The 20,263-nt window shown below is 37.8% G+C and overlaps 1 protein-coding gene and 1 long non-coding RNA gene across 13 annotated transcripts in view; one reads left to right on the top strand and one right to left on the bottom strand.

Annotated features, from left to right (window-relative positions):
- Window positions 1–414: 414 nt before the first annotated feature.
- Window positions 415–20,263, bottom strand: part of LOC138760628 (acylphosphatase-2-like) — a 155,453-nt gene continuing 135,604 nt past the window's right edge. For 9 of the 11 annotated variants that reach the window (XM_069931434.1, XM_069931425.1, XM_069931427.1 and 6 more), the window contains one exon: window positions 415–926. In XM_069931434.1, coding sequence (XP_069787535.1) covers window positions 812–926 — 115 coding nt within the window. In that variant the 3' untranslated portion in view covers window positions 415–811. The remainder of the gene's footprint in view (window positions 927–20,263) is intronic. The other 2 variants (XM_069931421.1, XM_069931428.1) reach the window with 2 other exon arrangements.
- The window catches only part of LOC138760629 (uncharacterized), an 86,662-nt gene continuing 74,748 nt past the window's right edge, over window positions 8,350–20,263 (top strand). For both annotated transcript variants that reach the window (XR_011355762.1, XR_011355763.1), the window contains exons 1-2: window positions 8,350–8,434; window positions 15,026–15,099. This is a non-coding gene — a long non-coding RNA (uncharacterized lncRNA). The remainder of the gene's footprint in view (window positions 8,435–15,025; window positions 15,100–20,263) is intronic.

The following is a 20,263-nucleotide window of genomic DNA, read 5'->3' as shown; positions in this document are numbered from 1 at the left end:
TCCATGTTCCAACTATATATTGGTTTTCTGTTAAGATTTTTTTTCTTTTCACCCAGATTTTTAAAAATGTATTCTTTCACAAGGAATTTTTTTTTAAAAAATGACGGGGAAGATAATCAAATCAGAAGGGTGTATAGATTGATGTCACATAAACTCAGAATACTCAGAAACTATAATTATTCTTGATCTCTATTGCTCAGACAATGATGCAAATAACCTTGTGTTTAATTCGAACAGCAGAATGTGAAGCCTTTTCGTATTACATGAAGAACACAAATAATCTAAGCGAGAAAAGAACCTGAAAACATTTTTAATAATTGATGATCAGAAAAATTTTTTAAAGATATTTTATTTTATTGCTAGCTTTTATACAAGCTTTGGAAACTCTGTAAGTAAAAAACAATTTAGGCATAATAATTAATTTTTAATATATCTCTGGTAACAGGTGAATGATTTTCTTATTTATATCGAAAATCTAATTGGTTCATAATTTTAAATTACACGTCTGGAGACTTTTTTTGAAACAGCATAAAAGGCAACCTCCAAAAGTATTTCTTTTAAAAATTATAAATGTGCATCGCTTAATAGTACCTTTTAATAGAAAAAAATCCTCTCTTACAGTTCATCAGAGGATGATCCTTGAGTTCATTAGTGCAAGCTTTATCATATCACTCATTTAACAGTAGATTATTGTATATGTTAACAAGCAGCAGTTATGCAGTTAGAGGCACTCAGCTGAACGTGAGCAATACTAATATGATCCCAACTGGTTGCTTCAGCTCTGAGGTGAGACCAATGCAAGATGACATTCTCAATATCTCGTGGTGAAATTGGTGAATTCCAATTTGGTGATTTCTTTCTCATTTGTAAAATGTGCCTGATAAATCCGTGAACTTGGACTTCCCACTTTACTTAACCAATGCTTCCTGTGGAAAAAAAACAAATGATAAGTGTTTTTTTTTCATTTATTCCCCTTGTCCTCCTTTAACCCTCTTTGAATTTAGTTGGAGCTTGAACTGTTTACTTAATACAGGACCATGTCACAGAAAGTATTCTTATCTTCTGAAAAGGGAGGGCTTCTGCAGCAATTTTAGCAGTATATATTTTTCATCAGATGAGATGAGTTATAAAAGGTCCTTCTGGTTCACAGCAAGGCCATCGTGTCAATACATACTTTCTCCAAATTGTGTAGTGGATTTTCACACGACCATATAGTATCTTTGCACAAACATTTATTCACTCTTCATGTCTGTTATTACATTGCAATCCAGAATAAAGGATAAGTGACCTTGTGCCTTAAAGTACAAATTGTGCCTTCTCTCATCACCAGAAAGTTATTAATTATTTATCATTGGCTGGTTCCTTCATCACATCCCTGAAATGCTCTGAAAATTATGTGCTGCACACTGCTAACTGCAACAAAGGTTTACTTTTATGTGCATTTTTAAAATTCTGAAAATAATTTGAACATCTGCTTCAGGGATCCTTCTTCCATTTTCTGTTAAAAATCTGCTTTCACATAGCTATATTGCAGAGATATAAACAGTTATATGTGATTTTGCTTTTTACTTTCCTTTCTGGCAGTACATCACGCATACAGCAAACAGTGAAGCAATTTCAGATATAACTCCTTAAATCTACTGCCAAATATCTGGATTGTTGTCTTAATCATTCCTAGAAAATAAACCAAAATAATAAAACAACATTTAAAACATTAGACAACAATAATAATAATAATAATAATAATAATAAAATATTCCTCATGCCCAAAACCATGTGAAAAATGGCTAGAGCTATTAGGGTCATCTCAGATTTATCACGTATATATTTTGGGCAGGAAAAGGAATACTGGAGAAATACAAGCCTTTCCACTCATACTTTTAATTTAATTTAAAAGGTTAAAGGTATTTTAATTTTTTTTCTCAGGGCTGAATATATTGTCATATTGACAGCTTTCTGTGGTTACTGAATATAGAAAAAAATCTTCCATTCTCACCCACCCAGCACCATATATGTTGAGAAAGCTGTTTGTAAATCCAGGAAGTGGATTTTAATACCTTTGTGATGATATGCTGTGGTAAATCACCCAGCCTAATGACATCCGACCACCAGGTGGGCCCAGAGGGCCCATGGTATAAAGCCAAGATCCCGACCGTGAGCGCTCTCTCTCTCTCTCTCCGGGATCACTGCAAGCACAGCTAGCAGCCAACTAGATCTTTATGTAAGTGGAATAAAGCTGTGTTGCCCAAACAGTGTTGTGCCTGTGCTTTCCTTTGGTGCAGCCTGCCACAACCTTGAAATATTTTTGAATTTTCACAGATCTTTGGTGAAAGTGCTCTAAGGTCTTTAAAGAAAGTAAAGATGGTTCATGAAGATGAGCTGAGAATGCAGCAATTTTACATCTCTGGGTGGCATGGTTGGTATAGCAGTTTGCACGACGCCTTTACATCGCTAGCGATCAGAACTGGACCGAGGTTCCACTGTTTCCATCTCTTTACTTACTTTTGCACTTAATTTTCTCTCCACCCACCTAGCCTCTGCCTGTCTCTCCACCTCTCATGCCTTCTGTTAATTACCCTTTCATCCTGGCCCATCCCACATCTTCCTCACTCCTTTATCATCATCCTTTCATTTTAGTCTTGATAAAGGATTCCAACTTGAAACAGTGATTGACCATTTCTACCTCTGGATGTTGTTTTATCTGCTGAGTTCCTCCAGCAGCTCTTGGTTAGCTCACATAAACAGTTTGGCAGTTGAAAGCCCCAGAGCTGGACTAAGTTATGTGGAAAGAATGTCAATCAGCAGCAAGTATAAGAGATAGGGTTAAAATAGGAAGCTATGGATGACTGAAATGCATTATAACAGGTGTGATGGAAAGAGTATGATGGAAAAAATGAAGCATTCACCTGAGATGAAAATGTGCCAAAATATAGGAGATTTTATGACAAGTTTAAAGGAGAATTGACTCTAATTGCATGGAACTCTGCTAAATGCAAATTGGGCTTTGAGAGATGGTATCAATATGATGCAAAACCTATGATTGGCCAACATTTAAATTTCAAAATCTTTCCAAAATTTGTATTTGTTTTCTCAACACATTTGGTATGGCAACTTTGCTTTATAAGATTATCCTCAATTCACTCTGCTGTAGTTCAATGGTACTTAGCTAAGGTAAGTGAGGTGTGTATCTTTATCCATGATTGATAAAGCAGTTGACATATCTACATTCACACTGATCACTTAACCATAAATATTGTGAAATTGTTTGACTTTCCAACATTGTCATTGGTGTACAAATTAACTTTACCATTGTTTTCACTAGTTTCAATACTGTTTGTGAACTTTTCTGTTTTCTCCTTATTATGAAAACTCTCCTGTGATGAAATCACATGCTAGAGTTGCTTTGGTAAACTACTTCAGGTATGATTTGTACAATGAGGATATGTGTCTGACTTTCTGACAATTAAAAGGTTGTCGTAAATGGTTATATGGTTATATGGTCTTTTTGAACTGACTTCTAAAACAGCAATCTGCACCAGACTTATCTTTATGTTTTGGAATCTTCTTTGAACGGCATGTCCCACACCATCACATTGAGCATCCCCCCCCCAGGGCTGTGTGCTCTGCCAACTGCTGTTTACCCTGCTGCCCTACGACTATGCAGTGAGACACAGTTCTAACCACATCATCAAGTTCGCTGACCACACGACCGTGGGAGGGCTCATCTGCAAGAATAATGAGTCAGCTTACAGAGAGGAGATGCAATCACTAACGGACTGGTGCAGAGATGACAACCTATACCTGAATGTCAACAAAACAAAGGAGATGGTAGTTGACTTCAGGAGAGCCCAGGGGGAATCACTCTCCGGTGACCATCAACAGCTCCACCATTGAAGTAGTCAAGAGCACCAAATTCCTTGGCCTGCACCTGGTGAAGAATCTTCCCTGGTCCCCCAACACCAGATCCATTGTCAAGAAGGCCCAACAACGCCTTTACTTCCTGCGAAGGTTGAAGAAAGTTCAGCTTCCACCCTCATTACATTCTACACCCTCCACCCTCATTACATTGAGTGCATCCTATGTAACTACATCACTGCCTGGTTTGGAAACTGTACCATCTCAGAATGCATCCCTGCAGCAGATAGTTTTTTTAAAAACTTTATTTATTCATTCAAAAAACAAATAATATATGACATATGCAGCAATTAAACATGAACATGAACATTTTTGATATATATATATAAAAGAAAAGAAAAGATCCCCCCTCTTCAGCCAACTCTCCTAAAGAAAAAAAGAATATTAAAAAAAAATTAAATATACATATTAAAATCTAATCAATATAAATTGAAATGTAAATATTCCGAATATAACAGCCACTTATTAATAAAAAAATTTAATTATCATGCAAAACATATGTAATTTTTTCCATTATTAAGCAATCTGCAGCAGATAGTAAGGACTGATGAAGAGGTCACTGGGACCTCTCCTTGCCATGATGGACATTTATAATGGTTGTTGTTTGCAGAAAGCTATAAACATTGTTTATATAGTCCACACACCTCTCCCGCAATCTATTCTCCCTCCTGCCATCCAGGAAGAGGTACCAAAATGTTCAGGCCCTCATGACCAAATTGCGAAACAGCTTTCTCCCCAAAGCTGTGAGACTTCTGAACTCCAGGGCTACACTGGGATGGCATATGTAATATATTAATAGGTGATATGTTATTTATAAAAATAGTTTCTGATGTAATTTATCTATGTAAATAACCAGCTCCACGGTCCGGAGAAATGCTATCTAATTTTTCACTGTACATGGCAATGTTTATAGTATGAATGACAAATAAATAATTGGGCTGTTAGATGAGATCGGAGTGATCGGCGTGATTTAGCTATATCGGTAGGTTTTTTTTTAAGTTTTTAATTCAGATTTGTTTTTTCATCCTTTTTGGGGTTTTTTTTCTCTCTTTTTTTTATATATTTTTATTAATTATATCATTTTTTTTTAGAGATAGTTCATACTCTAAACTGATCTAAAAAATTTTTTTATATGATATATTTTTATTCTGCAATATTATTGTTTAATATCTCTGTATTAATTCGTTATTTACTATGTATTTTTCATATCTCTTTGAACTGTATGTGTTTATAAATTATAATAATAATAAAAAGATTGGAAAAGAAAGACTTGACTTGAACTGGAGTACTAATTATTGCTTGATGACAATAAACTGTCATCATATTTGTATCTCACATTTTTCAATTGCATTTTCACAAATGTCATAATTGTTTCGTAACTTTTATCTCAAATATGTTTGTTGATTAAACAACAAATTTGCCACCTACTACATGGCCAAGGGAAGTGCCAAAGACTATCGTACTGATAAAGGTTCCTAAATGAGATGGATTAACTGAGCCATACCATATTAACACTTTCCATATTTTCTGAGGGTTTTGGATGAGTATATTGATTTTGCAACTTTTTACTATTTCAACTAAACAAAACATCTTTCATGTTTGAAAGAAGTATTAATAATTGTATATTTGTAAATTGATTTCAGTCAATAGAATAACTTCTGTGTGATCATGTACAGCATTGTTCTTTGCTGAATTCCCACTATTACCATATTTGCTCTGAAGAACATTTCCATCTTGTCTGGTTAGGAAGTTCATCAGTGGTTCCCAACCTCTTTCTTTCCCCTCACATGCCACTTTAAGTATTCCCTACACCATGGGTTCTCTGTGATGAGTAAGGGATTGCTTAAGGTGGGATGTGAATTGAAAGAAAAAGTTTGAAAACCACTGTTTTAATCGTACCTAATTGACTCGTTATGTGCATGGTTTCATAACTCCAAAGGAAATGGGCCAGTGACAATTTTTCTCAAGCAAAATATTTCAGGAACAATTGGGTCTAGAACAGTGATTCTTAACCTTCCCTTCCCACCTTAAGTAATCCCTTACTAATTACAGAGCACCTATGGCATAGGGATTACTTAAAAATGGTATGTGAGTGGAAAGAAAAAGTTGAGAACCACTGATGTAGACTTCAATAATAATCTTAAAATCTTTCATCCACTGATGACAGTACTTTCACAAAACATAAACCTAATAAATTAATTCTTCTACTTTTATCATTTACTACTGTAACTCTCCCTTTGGCTGTAAATGTCTTAAAATAAATTAACATTGTACTTAGCCAGCCAGATTCTCGAGTCCAAATATAAAACAAACAAAACCTCAGATGGCAGAAATATGAACCAAAACTAAAAAATGTTGAAACGTTCATCAGAACAAGAGGCATCTGTTGAAAGAACATATGAGCTAATGTTTCGGGTGTGGACCCTGGTCTTAGGCAAAAGAGTGAACACTCTTAGTGTTAGCTCATTTAATCTCTCTAAATATGCTGTCAGAACTGGTGAATGTTTCCAGCATTTTCTGTTTTCATTCTAACTCTTGGGTCTCCATTTTTATTTGTTTCAGTAAATTTCTACATTCAAACCAGAATTCTCTTCCCTGAATAAACTTTAAAATGCTTGTTCATTTTTAGTACTCTTAAGCAAACTAGTTCATTCATTTTAGAGACGGTTTATTTCTTTTAGATAGACACATCTTTAAGTTCAAATAATATTTGGTCCATTTAGGGACCAATTTAATTATTATTCTGTTTTTCCAAATTGTATACAGTGCTTTTAAAAATTGCACCAGATATTATATGCCAAGAAAAGTATTTATTTTCTAATTTGCCTCTCCGTAACTACTACTTTGGCGACTAATGTATGATGACCTGGCAGAGGCAAACTGATTTGTTGACTTTGTGCCAGGAATTGTAAGTCCAGATGGGAAGTCTTTTGTTTATGGATTTAATGGAGGGCATTTCACTTGCTGACATTGTTCATAACAATCTGTAAGCTGCATTAATTCTCAAATTACAATTACTGAGTTTATTTACAGGGTCTATATTTCCTTGATTAGATTCCCTTATATTTTATCTTAGACCTAAAATGTTTTCTACCATTTCTCCCACATAGTGAATCAGAATTTGTTGAGATCAATATTTTGGAGAAGGGCTCGTACTAAATGCAGTCCTAACACAATAATGACTTTAACTTTACATATAAAATTCCAACTTCATAATAAAACAATCACATAGATTGAAGTCTGGCTATCCAAAAATCATGTTTTAATTTAGACCAGTGGTTCGCAACCTTTTTCTTTCCACTCACATACCATTTTAAGCAATCCCTATGGCATAAATGCTCTGTGATTAGTAAGGGATTGTTTAAGGTGGTATGTGAATGGGAAGGCAATGTTGAGAATCAGTGGTTTTCAATCTTTCTCTTTCAACCACTGATTTAGAGAGTTCTTAGATCTATGTAGCTCAACAATGTTATATACCTGAGTAAAAATTCTGTTGATATAACAGTTGAAATCTGCAGTGTTTGTACCACTGATTCATAATTAAAGAACAAAACAGTTAGGGTCAACTCAAATAATCTAATTTTTAAAAAAATCAACCAGAGCAGCAATGAAGCAGTATAATTAGGATGAAACTTTTTAGTTTTTATCTGGTTTGGCTTATTTTTTTTGTCTTTATTAATGTTTGGCATAATTGATTATTTTTGCTTTTTAAACAAATAGTATGCATTAACTTTGTATCTCTATCAATTTAAATGTAAAAATTAGTAATAATAACAAATGTAAATTTTAAGTAATGATGACCTAAAAATATATAATTTTCTACCAGATTTACCATTGCAACTGAACAACATTTTTAAAACAAATTCAATGAGAATATAAATTCTGCATGGTTGACTTTTATCATTTAAAAATAAAGATAAAAGGCAAAACAAACAAAACAAAGAACAAAAAAGGTTTCTGCTTCAGCTTTCCTATTTAATTACGGCTTGGATGACAGTTTTGGCAAAGGAACACAGACCACATAAACTCAACTTGTCTTCACAGATGCTACCTGACCTCGGTATTTCTGCATTTTCTGTTTATATCTCTTAGCTGTGGCTTGATTAACTTCCATAATGTTTTACCCTCATATACCAACTGTATTTAGACTGCAAACAAATGTAAATGATTTATTAAGAGGAATTGTTTCACATCATGATTTGTTCATACGACATACTAAATTCAAAATAAAATAGTTCACCAAATCTTAATCTGTTCTGACACTCTTTTGCAGCCATTGTGGAATATTGTATTGCCTAATGTTTTGGATTGAATTGTAGTGACTGATGGTCAATGGCCTCACTCAGAACAACTGGCTGTCAGCCATTCATACCAATTATTTTGTTAATGGGCTCCCTATTGAGCTCAGCAGCTGTGCAGTGATGTGCCCCAGAGAGACTATGAATGCACCCAACAACTGGCGTTCAGCTTTACTTAAAGGGCGTTAGCTTATGAATGGTTACTAACCCTATCAGAAAAGGTAATAATTTTCTATATTTTAATTATGTTAATGCTTTAAAATAATTCAGTACAAATGTTAAAGGTTTTTAGTAATTTTACTTTTAAAAAAACTTGACGTAAATTGACATTTTAAAAGTGTCAAATTCTCTCTGCTGAAATAGTTGCTGTTTGAAGCCCCCTTTTGCTTCCCCTTATGCATGTAAGGGCCAGAGTCTGCTCACCCAGCTCTCTGAATTTTGAAGAAACAAATGTGTGTAAACTGAGACCAAAGGCAGTGAGTGCAATAGAGGATAGGTTCTAGTGCAATGTCTTTTGAATGACTTTTTTCTCTGGTGTAATGTAAAGCATTCCCTGGCAATACTTCAAAGAAAAACAGACGATGTATTTCAAGCATGCTGGTCAATATTTATCCATTAATTTTAAAAAATAATGTTGATTATTTTGTCCTTGTTGCAAATGTGGAGAAACATCAGAAAATAATTCAAAGGCTGTTAGGTGATTTTTGGGATCCTCCAGATATAAGCACATTCTTTACAAAGCAAGATCCAGAAGTCTTTTATTTTCTAAAAGGGAAGAATTTTTTAAAAAATGTGTTGTTCTTTAAGATGTTCACAAAAGGTATTGACTCTCAATTATTCATATATTAATTTGAATGTTTTTGAAAGGTATGTACATCTATTAATTATAAATTTAAGAAAGCTATGGTAATCGTATAATGACAAGAGCAAATGGAACATTTGAACTTTTGTTCCATATGATTGTTTTTCTATATTTTCTGATCTACTTATAATTTTTTTGGAGAACAGTCTGAAATGCTGAATAATGTAGCTTTTCAACAATCCAATAGCCTTGTCAAAACAGCCTGTCTCTTGATGGTCTAAAGATGCAGAACTTGTATGTAATTTCAGGTACTAAAGTGAGTTGGTGCCTTAAGTTGTACTAGCAATTTAGTTTAGCTGGTAAAGCAGCTGCAGGCCATGATAGATTAATTGTCTAGAGCAGGGGTGTCAAACTCAAATTCACGGAGGGCCAAAATTAAAAACTTGGACTAAGTCGAGGGCCGAACTAAATATTTATTGAAAATTTTCAACAACATCTGCATGTTTTCTCTTCTTTCAACAGATGTAATGTTAAACTTTTTCTTATTAAAATAAATGTTTGATAATAGTTTTGGATAAACTCTTTCCAGAAGCATTAACAAATGAGAAATAAAATATTCAATAAATAATATTTCTCTATAGAGGATTTGTCAAATGTTGCTAGTGTGCTGTCGAATAGTAAAATCTGAGGGCTATTGAGAATGTGGGAGAATAACATGATTCCTGAAACAATCAAATGGGTGACTGATTGTGGGCATGAACTCTAGCAGGGTTATTTGCCATGCCCTTTTTCCATTGGTACAGATATCCTTTGATTTACACACTTTTCAAGTTTTATGCCTAATGAGCTTGTATCCAGGTGCAGGACCATTTTTAACCAGGAATATATTTATCACTGTGACATGAAACTATTGGAAGATAGTTTTATCCTGAGATTAAAGTTCATAACACTTACTCAGGCCTGTGTGTGGGAGGGCGGGGTTTGCGGGCAATCGGGTTGGACAACGACAGTGCAGGGGCATCGGCTCTCGCTGCAGGGCGGCATCTCGGCGGATCAGCGACCCCGTCACCGTGAGTCACAGGTCGGCCTGCGGCAGGGAGGGGGAATGGGCAACGGTCCTGGCGAGGTCAGGCCCGAGGCCTCTGGTTCCGGGCGCTGGGAAGCGGCCTTGGCTTCCCCTGACACCGGCCAGGCCCCAAAACCAGAGTCCACAGTGAGACCCTGCAACATAAACAGAGGAGGTGGGGGCGATTAGCGGGCTGACGCCAATGCATTCTGGGATTTGTTGTATTACTGTGCATGCGCTATACTGGCACGGCGGCCAGCGGGCCACCTCTAATACATTTTTTAAATGATCTTGCGGGCCAAATATAATTATATCGCGGGCCAGAGTTTGACATGTGTGCCCTATGCCATCGGAACTCTGTAATTAGTAAGGGATTGCTTAAGGTGGGATGTGAGTGGGAAGGAAAGGGTGAGAATCACTGCTCTAGACCCAATTGTTACTGAAATATTTTGCTTGAGAAAAATTGTCATTGGCCCATTTCCTTTAGCGTTCTGAAACCGTGCACAAGACGAGTCAATGAGGGATGATTAAAGCAGTGGTCTTCAAACTTTTTCTTCCCACCCACAGACCACCTTAAGCAATCCCTTACTAATCACAGAGCACCAATGGCACAGGGACGCGAGTGGAAAGAAAAAGGTTGAGAACTGTTGTATTGTGGTAACTCCACATCTGATTAGGTTAATTGTTAGGCAAGTGGTCAGAGAAGGACCCCCCCCCCACCCCAAGAAAGGCATAAATCACAGGAACAAAATAAGCTTCCGTCTCACTGCTCCCAATCTTACACACAGTCCTGATGTGGAATGTGGGGTTGCAGCTCCACGTTCACCCGAGTTCAGGTGCTGTCTGTGTGGAGTTTGTACGCTCTCCCCTTGTCTTGGACCAACAGGTCAGTCGCCTGACGAAGGCACCCGAACCCTCAGTTGAAACGCCGGCATCCGGGGCGGTGGAGGAATTGGCTGAGAAGAGCGCGTTGCTCCCACCCCCCTCCCATGGTTGGAGAGGGATTAAACTGCGATCTCACGGCGCCGGGCTCGTCTCCAACAAAAGGAACGGGAGGCAGGGTCCGCCACGCACGGAGCGAGGGGGAAGGCATCGCCAACGAGACGTTCGGTCCGGCGTCGCCGCTGAAGCACAGACCCAGCGAGGATGGTCCCCAACTCCAGCCGCGTCTGTGTGTCCGGGAGCCAGGCGGGCTGAGTGCGGCGCTCCGATCCCCGGGATTCTGGACTCTGAGATCCCTCCACACCTCCGGCATCTTCACTTTCACCTTCAGTGTGCCTGTGCTATACTGGCGTGGCGGCCAGCGGGCCAACTCTAATATATATTTAATATGATCTTGCGGGCCAAATATAATTATATCGCGGGCCAAATTTGGCCCGCGGGCCAGAGTTTGACATGTGTGGTCTAGAGGATTCGTAAAAGTTTGCCAATTTTGTAAGTAACCTTCATTTAACTACTTCTCAAAGTAAACAACTTATTGCTTAGGATCTCCAGCACTTCTTAGATTTTAACGACCACATGTGCCCCCTGTTGGAACTCCCATTACCCAGACCCTCAAGGCCCTGAAAAGGTGCTTGGGCTTCTTTCTTATTATGCCCAGTGGGTCCCCAATTATATGGACAAAGCCCAGCCCCTGATGAAATTGGCCATTTTTCCCTTGTTGGCAGAAGCCCAAATGGCATTCTCACACATCAAAGGTGACATCACTAAGGTGGTAATGCATGCTTTAGATGAATCCACCCCCTTCCAGGTGAAGAGTGATGCATCTGAATTCACCCTGGCCACCACACTCAACTAGGCCTCAGTCCCATGGCATTTTTTCCAGATCCCTCCAGGGCCCTGTGCTCTGGCACTCAGCCATTACGAAGGAGGCCCAAGACATAGTGGAAGCTGTGCACCGGAAAACCATTCACCCTGCTGACTGACCAACGTGCAGTTGCTTTTATGTTCAACAACAAACAACGGGGAAAAATTAAGAATGACAAGATTCTGAGGTGGAGAACTGAGCTATCCACCTACAACTATGAGATCTTGTACTGGCTCGGGAAGCTCAACGAGCCTACCGATGCCCTGTCCCGGGGGATGTGAGCCGACACGCAACTGGATCATATCAAAGTCCTCCACAACAACCTCTGCCACCCCAGAGTCACCAGGCTCTACCACCTTGTTAGAGCCCGCAACCTTCCCTACTTGGTCAAAGACATCAGGAAGTTGTGCCGAGTGTAAACCCCAGTTCTACTTGCTGAACAAAACCCACCTTATTAAAGCCACCCACCCCTTCAAGCGGCTGAGCATGGACTTTAAGGGACCTCTCCTTAACATCGTGGATGAATACTCTCACTTCCCCTTCACCATTCCCTGCCCGGATATGGCCACAGTCATAAAAGTGCTACGTGGCATTTTCGCTTTGTTCTGGTACCACTGCTATATCCATAATGACTGGGGTCCTCCTTGATGAATGAGGAGCTGCGCCAGTACCTGTTGGCCAAGGGTACAGCCATGAGGAGGATCCCCGGGGGAAAGAAAAAGGTTGAGAAATACTGGGTTAGGCTCTCCATTGCCCTGATAGACCCTAGATACCAGCTAATCACTCATGAAAAGAAGATTACTCAGCCATCAGGAATATCCACTGAAGAAGGTATTGTTGTCTTAAGATAGGCCTAGCCAAGTATTTATCTTCAAGACCAGTTTCTTGTGATCAGATTGTACAAGTACAACCTGACAAAACAGCGTTTTCCAGTCGTCAGTGAAAAATACACAGACGTATATAACATGCACACATGCAGACAAATAATATGTATGCAGGACAAGTATTCATCTATACAAATAAATAAAATAAATATTGTTTCATGAATATGAGAGTCTTGGATGGTTAGTGTGAGCAGTTCCTTTGGTCATTCAGCATTCTCACTGCCCGTGGGAAGAAGCTGTTCCTCTGCCTGGAGGTGCTTTCTCTGATACTCCTGTATCTCTTCCCTGACAGAAACAGCTGAAAAATGCTGTGTCAGGCTGGAAAGGGTCCTCAATGATTTTGCACACTCTCTTCAGACAATGATCCCAGTAGATCACATTGATTGGGGGGGGGGGGGGGGGGATGTGGGTAGTGGTGGGAGAAGGAGACTCAAGTGATCATATTAATAATATATTTTCTGACCCTCTTATAGTCCATTTCTCTGCAGCAACCATACCACACTGTGGTTCAGCTGCACTCAATAAAGCTCCTATAGAATGTTGATGTAATGGTGGCTGGTAGCTTTGCTCACTTCAGTCTTATCAGGAAGTGCAGTCATTGTTAAATCTCCACAATAGGTCACTAGTTAAATGAACTCCAAGGAACTTGGTGCTCTCCACTCCCTCTACTACAGAGTTTTTGATGTGTTGTGGAGGGTGGTTGTTTCTGAAGTCCACAGCCATCTTCATCTTGTCCATGTTGAGATTTATGTTGTTACTCTCACACCATTTCATAGATTTTCCACCTCTTCTCTGTAGTGCGTCTCATTATTGTTGCTGATGAGGCCAACTACTGTTGTGTCAGCTTCAAACTTGACACTGTTGGAGCTGGATCTGGCAATCCAGTCGTGAACAGGAGCAGATTGAGTATGCAGCCCTGAGGTGCACCAGTGCTCAACATGATGGTGCTTGACGTTCTACTACCGATGTGGCTTAGCCAAGTATTGCTGAGCACTTTCTGACAAGTTAATGCTTCAAAGAAGGTGTCCCAATTCATTTTGATTTACATAGAAGCTGGTAATCACAAGAATTCAGCCGTTACCAGCATGCACAAGAGCCAACCTGACATCACCTGACCATCTTTGGGTCTGCTCCTCCACTACTTGACCCCTTGTGAAGCTGTTATCTGTGGATTCGACTTTTCCAATGCATGCCTTTCTGGCCTCCTTCTTTAATTTAAGCTTATCATAATGTTGTATTCATCTTGACTTTCACCAAATCTCAATATCCCTCACTAACCTGTGCTTGTACATGAGGTGTGTTAAGCAATTCCTCAAATTTGAAATTCTCATTTTCAAATACCCCAATAGTCTAAATTTTCTCTATAATCTCTTCCAGCCTTGTAATCTACAGAAATATTTGTAACTCTCTGATTCTATCATTGGTATGCTCAAATTTAATTACTCAACTGGTTACTCTCTTCAGCTGTGAATGATTCTGAGGTCTGGAATTCATTCCCACTTGAACATTTATCTGCCTCAACTTCTTTAAAAAGGGTCTTTAAAATCTCATTCTGACCAAGCTACTAGATATAATATCTCCTTGCTTTAGTGTCAAATACTACTGGAGTAAAAGTAAATACTGTTGAATCATGCTTTAGAGAATGTTGTTGTTTCAAATAAGGTTCCAAATGAATACAAGTTGTATTAAATTTGTGGATGGTTTAACTGCAAATTCTTGACCCTTGTGTCATAACTCCTGTCTAACTTTTAATCATATAAAGTAAAATAATACATCTAATTTAAAACATCTGATTAAATAGCACTGAAATAATATGATCTTTGCCCTTTACATTTTAACCAAGTTAAAATTACAATGTTAAGCACAAGCTAGTGTCGACATGAAGAACAGTTGAGAGTTCTTGTGGGTAGATATTTATTGGATCATATGTAAATGCTGCAAATGAAGAATAAAACTTTTTACTAACAAGCCTTGTATACAGTAACATGAAAGCTTGGAGAGTATTTTCAATATTTGATATTCAAGCCCCACAACTTATTTTCAAATATTCAGCAAAATCTGCTCAGCTCTGTAATATTTTTCAATAAAATCTCATGAGTTACAAAATCATTATAAATCACTTTCCATAAAATTAGCAAGAAAATAAGAATGAACAGTGTAATTTTAGGAAAAGGAAACAGGCTTGTTGCACTTCTGATAAAGAAATTAAAGAATTGTAATATAACTTAAAGACACATCTGGATTTTTTTTTAGAGAACTGTGGCTGATGGTTGCGTTCCAACAATACCATGCAAAATATCCGACAAGGTCATGACAGTTTCCCCTTTGTGAGTATTCCTAAAAATTCTTGACATATCAAAACTGAATTTACTTTTATTTACTATCTCCCATAATTTTAGAATGATACATCTTTTCCCTTTCATTTATTATCCTTGCCCCTAGTATGTTAAAGAAAATATATGACTTTCTTCTGTTTATCTGGAACAACAGTGTATAATTAAAACAAAGTTCATTGAAAACAGACTTAATAAATCAAACATCCAGGCCCATTGCAGAAATATGCACCATAGAGAAATTTGCTCAGTATCATACTATATACTGTACTTGAATGTGGTCCAAGAAATGGGTATCACTGGTACAAAACAGATGTAAAATATGGATAAAATATGACAATTTTATTCCAAAACCTTGTATTTAAAAAAAAACCACTTAAAGCAGTGCAAGAAATGTAAAGGATGCTATCAGTTTCTCATGTCCATATTGATAATATGGGGGGGGGGGGTTGGAAATTAACCAGACAATTCTAATTCAGGTCATCAGCTCCTTAGGAAACTTTTGTGCATCCTCCAGGAGATGTTGCCCATATTACAGGTGTCTTGCAGATCATTCAATATATAATATAAAAATAAGAAATGCTGGAAATCAACAACAAATAAACATTTTGTTTATTTTATGGTGCTTTGCACTACATTGAAGAATGGCAAGGTTAAAAATGGTTGCAAGTTTAAGACACCGAGCAGAGAGCATCTTCAGGTAGTTTATGAGGAGGCAGAATGTGATACAATCACCCACTGATGACAGAGCAGCTCCGAGAATAGAAGGAAAATGATTTGCCTGCTAAATTAAAATGTTAGAAACAAAGATTAATATCATGATTATAGAAGTTTTTCTCCAGAAACCTTTTCATTTTTGACTTTTTAAGGCCTATTCTGTACTGCAGCCACTTTTGCTAGGCTTTCAGACTAAAGTCTTCTGTCATCCTTGGTTGACAAAATGTGTATCTGATGACAACAAGCAATGACATGAATGATTATATGTGCTTATTTTTGAATCTTCCAGATATTAAGAATTTTTTTCAGCTGTAGGATGGCAAAATTGCATTTCAACAAAAGGGACAGATAGATGGGACCCATTGTGGGTTGAGGCCACACAAAACCACACTATAACTGAAAATCATTTGATCAACACAAACTATTCCCTATAACTATGGATATTGTAAGAAAATACATTAAGTACACGAAAGAGGAAAAAATAAATATAAAGCAGAATCTCCCAGTTAACAGTTCTTGAAATCTGATGACTAATGTTAGGCTGTAGAAATGATATATAAAAACTTTTATTTTTCAAAAGTCGAGGTATTACCACTTTCATCTTGCAGGGCAAATGTTACCCATTCTCCTACGTCAAGAAGTTGTGCATATTTCCTCAAAAAACAAAGCTATATCTGGGAATCCTTCCAATTTATATTCATGCGCCTGTCTCCAATAACATTAAAATTAGGGAAAGAGGCCTCGACAGGGATAAAATTTCAAAGAATCCTCTTATGTCAGTAAATGCTCTCTATGTTAGTTAATGCCAGTGACTAATCTGCCCAGGCCACTTCCTTGTGCCAAGGTCCAGACCTAGGCTGATCCCTTGAGTCTGAGTCCAACCTTGTTCTTGACATCCAGGTTGAAATTGATATCTGGTGCCCAGGCCTGGCATCGTGTTAGCAATGGACCCCAAAACTAGCAATGCATAGCTCCTGAGGACCCAGACCTTATTTAGCATGGTTAAGGGGCAAACAAACAGTGGAGGGAGTTAAACCCTTGCCTGACAATATTCATCAACGCAAACTGGGTGGTGACATCACTGGTCACTCTCTTTAAAGAAATTGTAGATGTACAGTGATATATCATCAATAACTCTAAAAAACTAAAGCTATGTAAAGCTGATAGGCTTTATTCACAATAGAATGGAGTCACGTCCATTCTGGTTGACTGTCCTGAACTGGGGATGGGGCTGTGGAACAGTCATCTTTATTCAGGAGTCTGTAAGAGGGGCCACAGGCATAATCAGCAAATGGGTGTGCCTCAACAGATAAGTATACAAACAGTGGTTTACCATATAACCATACAGCACAACTTACAGCACAGAACAGGCCAGTTCGGCCCTACTAGTCCATGCCGTAACAAATCCCCACCCTCCTAGTCCCACTGACCAGCACCCGGTCCATACCCCTCCAGTCCACTCCTATCCATGTAATGATCCAGTCTTTCCTTAAATGTAACCAATGATCCTGCCTCGACCACGTCTGCCGGAAGCTCATTCCACATCCCCACCACCCTCTGCGTAAAGAAATTTCCCCTCATGTTCCCCTTATAATTTTCCCCCTTCAATCTTAAACCATGCCCTCTAGTTTGAATCTCCCCCACTCTTAATTAAAAAAGCCTATCCACATTTACTCTGTCTGTCCCTTTTAAAATCTTAAACACCTCTATCAAGTCCCCTCTCAATCTTCTACGTTCCAGAGAAAAAAACCCCAGTCTGCACAACCTTTCTATGTAACTCAGACCCTGAAATCCTGTCAACATTCTCGTGAACCTTCTCTGCACTCTCTCTATTTTGTTTATATCTTTCCTATAATTTGGTGACCAAAACTGTAAACAGTACTCCAAATTTGGCCTCACCAATGCCTTGTACAATTTCATCATAACCTCCCTACTCTTGAATTCAATACTCCGATTTATGAAGGCCAACATTCCAAATGCCTTCTTCACCACACCATCTACCTGAGTATCAGCCTTGAGGGTACTATTTACCATAACTCCTAAATCCCTTTGTTGCTCTGCACTCTTCAATTGTCTACCATTCAATGTATATGACCTATTTAAATTTGCCTTTCCGAAATGTAGCACCTCACATTTATCTGTATTAAATTCCATCAGCCATTTCTCAGCCCACACCTCCAGCCTTCCTAAATCACCTTTTAATCTACGGTAATCTACCTCACTGTCCACAACACCACCAATCTTTGTGTAACCCGCAAACTTGCTTATCCAATTCTCCACCCCTACATCCAGATCGTTAATATATATAACAAATAATAGTGGACCCAGGACCGAACCCTGAGGAACTCCACTAGTCACCGGCCTCCAATTGGACAAACAATTTTCTACCACTACTCTCAGACACCTCCCATCCAACCACTGCTGAATCCATTTCACTACCTCTTTATTTATACCTATTGCCTCTGTCAGAAATAAAACTTCTCACACATGAGTCTCTTTAAAACTGATGACACGACAAGCTTTATTTACAAGTCTGCAGAGTTGGACTCAACTGGCTTCTCACCAGTTAAGCCCCGATACATACAGTGCATTGATTTTTATACCCTTATTGTTTGCCCTTCCCCTTCTTATTAATACTGTTTTAATTGGTTAGTATTGCAAAAGCATTCTAAGTACAACTGCATTTTTAATTATCACGTTCGTTACGTACGCTGCGAACTCTACATACACTAAATTCTGTTTCTCACCCTTCTTATCAATCTTTTGTCTCCTGCATGTCTCTCACTATGACCATGAAAAGATATGTTTAAAAAAACATATCCAGCTGAACCTTTTGTCCTTGGCTGCTAGTAAGCTCCCTGTCCGTTCTGGCTTCCCTTTTTATGATTAATCATCACATTTTAACTTAAGTCATTTTAACCTAAATTCTCTATATAACAGCCTCCACCTTTTTTCCTAACCTCCTGTGGGAAACTTTGTCAAAAGCTTTACTAAAGTCCAAATAGACAACATCCACAGCTTTCCCTTCATCAACCTTTTTTGTAACCCCCTCGAAGAACTCAATCAGGTTTGTCAAGCATGTTACCCAGCGGTACTTAAAATAGTTATTCCAGGGCAGCAAAACAGACTATTCTCGGATCCAGAGGAGCAACGAAAATTTGCAGAACAACTACAAAACAGACAGAGAGATGAAGACATGTAACAAGAGCAAAAATGACCACAAACTATATGTATGTGTGTATATGGGTATATATGTATATGTGTATGTGTGTATGTATATATGTGTGTACATGTGGGTATGTATATTTAGAAAAGAATATATAGAGTATAGATAAGAATTAACAAGGGAAAGTAAGGGAAGAGAGGAAGTAAGGAGGGAATTAAGGGAGTGACCTTTGTTATATATGAAGATTAAAATCTTTTCTGGGGGGGCTGGGTGGGGAAGAACTGCGAAATCAATTGACGTTTGCGAGTGATTTCGCAAATCCAAAGGGAGAGGGGAGATGTGGTTGCCTGACAAGGGACAAAGGGCAACTCAGGAAGGGGAGGGGATAATGGGGTTAAAGGATTTTTAGATAGGAGAGTATTGGAAATATTTTATGTTTTAGAAATGTTGTCTTATAATGTGCTTAAAAAAAGAAAACAAATGGATAAGAAGGAAAGGTGATGATGAGGAAATGGAAAGGAAAGATAAAGTATAAGATGGCTATGTTGAATTATATGACTTTAAATATTAATGGAATACATAACCAAATCAAAAGGAAGAAACTGTTAAATTTATTGAAAAAAGAAAAAATTGATATAGCATTCATACAAGAGACACACTTAACCGAATTGGAACACAAGAAATTAAAGAGAGATTGGATAGGACATGTAACAGCAGCATCATATAAATCAAAAGCTAGAGGAGTAGCTATATTAATCAGTAAAAATGTACCAATCAAAATAGAAGAGGAAATAATAGATCCAGCAGGGAGATATGTAATGATAAAATGTCAGATATATTCAGAGTTTTGTAATTTACTCAATGTATATTCACCTAATGAAGAAGATCAAAAATTTATGCAAGATATCTTTTAGAAGATAGCAGATTCGCAAGGGAACATACTAATCGGAGGGGATTTCAATCTTAATTTGGATTCAAACATGGATAAAACTGGGAAAAAAAAATAATAGAAAGAACAAAGTAACCAAATTTATAATTAAATCGATGCAAGAAATGCAACTTTTGGATATATGGAGGAAACAACACCCAAAGGAAAAGGAATATTCATATTATTCGGGCAGACATAAAACATACTCAAGAATAGACCTACTCCTGTTATCAGCTCACATGCAAGAGAGGGTTAGGAAAACGGAATATAAAGCTAGACTATTATCAGACCACTCACCTCTGTTATTGACAATAGAGTTAGAGGACATCCCACCAAGAATGTATAGA

This window comes from Narcine bancroftii, chromosome 4 (genome assembly GCF_036971445.1).
Source record: "Narcine bancroftii isolate sNarBan1 chromosome 4, sNarBan1.hap1, whole genome shotgun sequence".
NCBI classification, from domain to species: domain Eukaryota; kingdom Metazoa; phylum Chordata; class Chondrichthyes; order Torpediniformes; family Narcinidae; genus Narcine; species Narcine bancroftii.
This window is presented reverse-complemented; position numbering and strand designations above follow the sequence as displayed.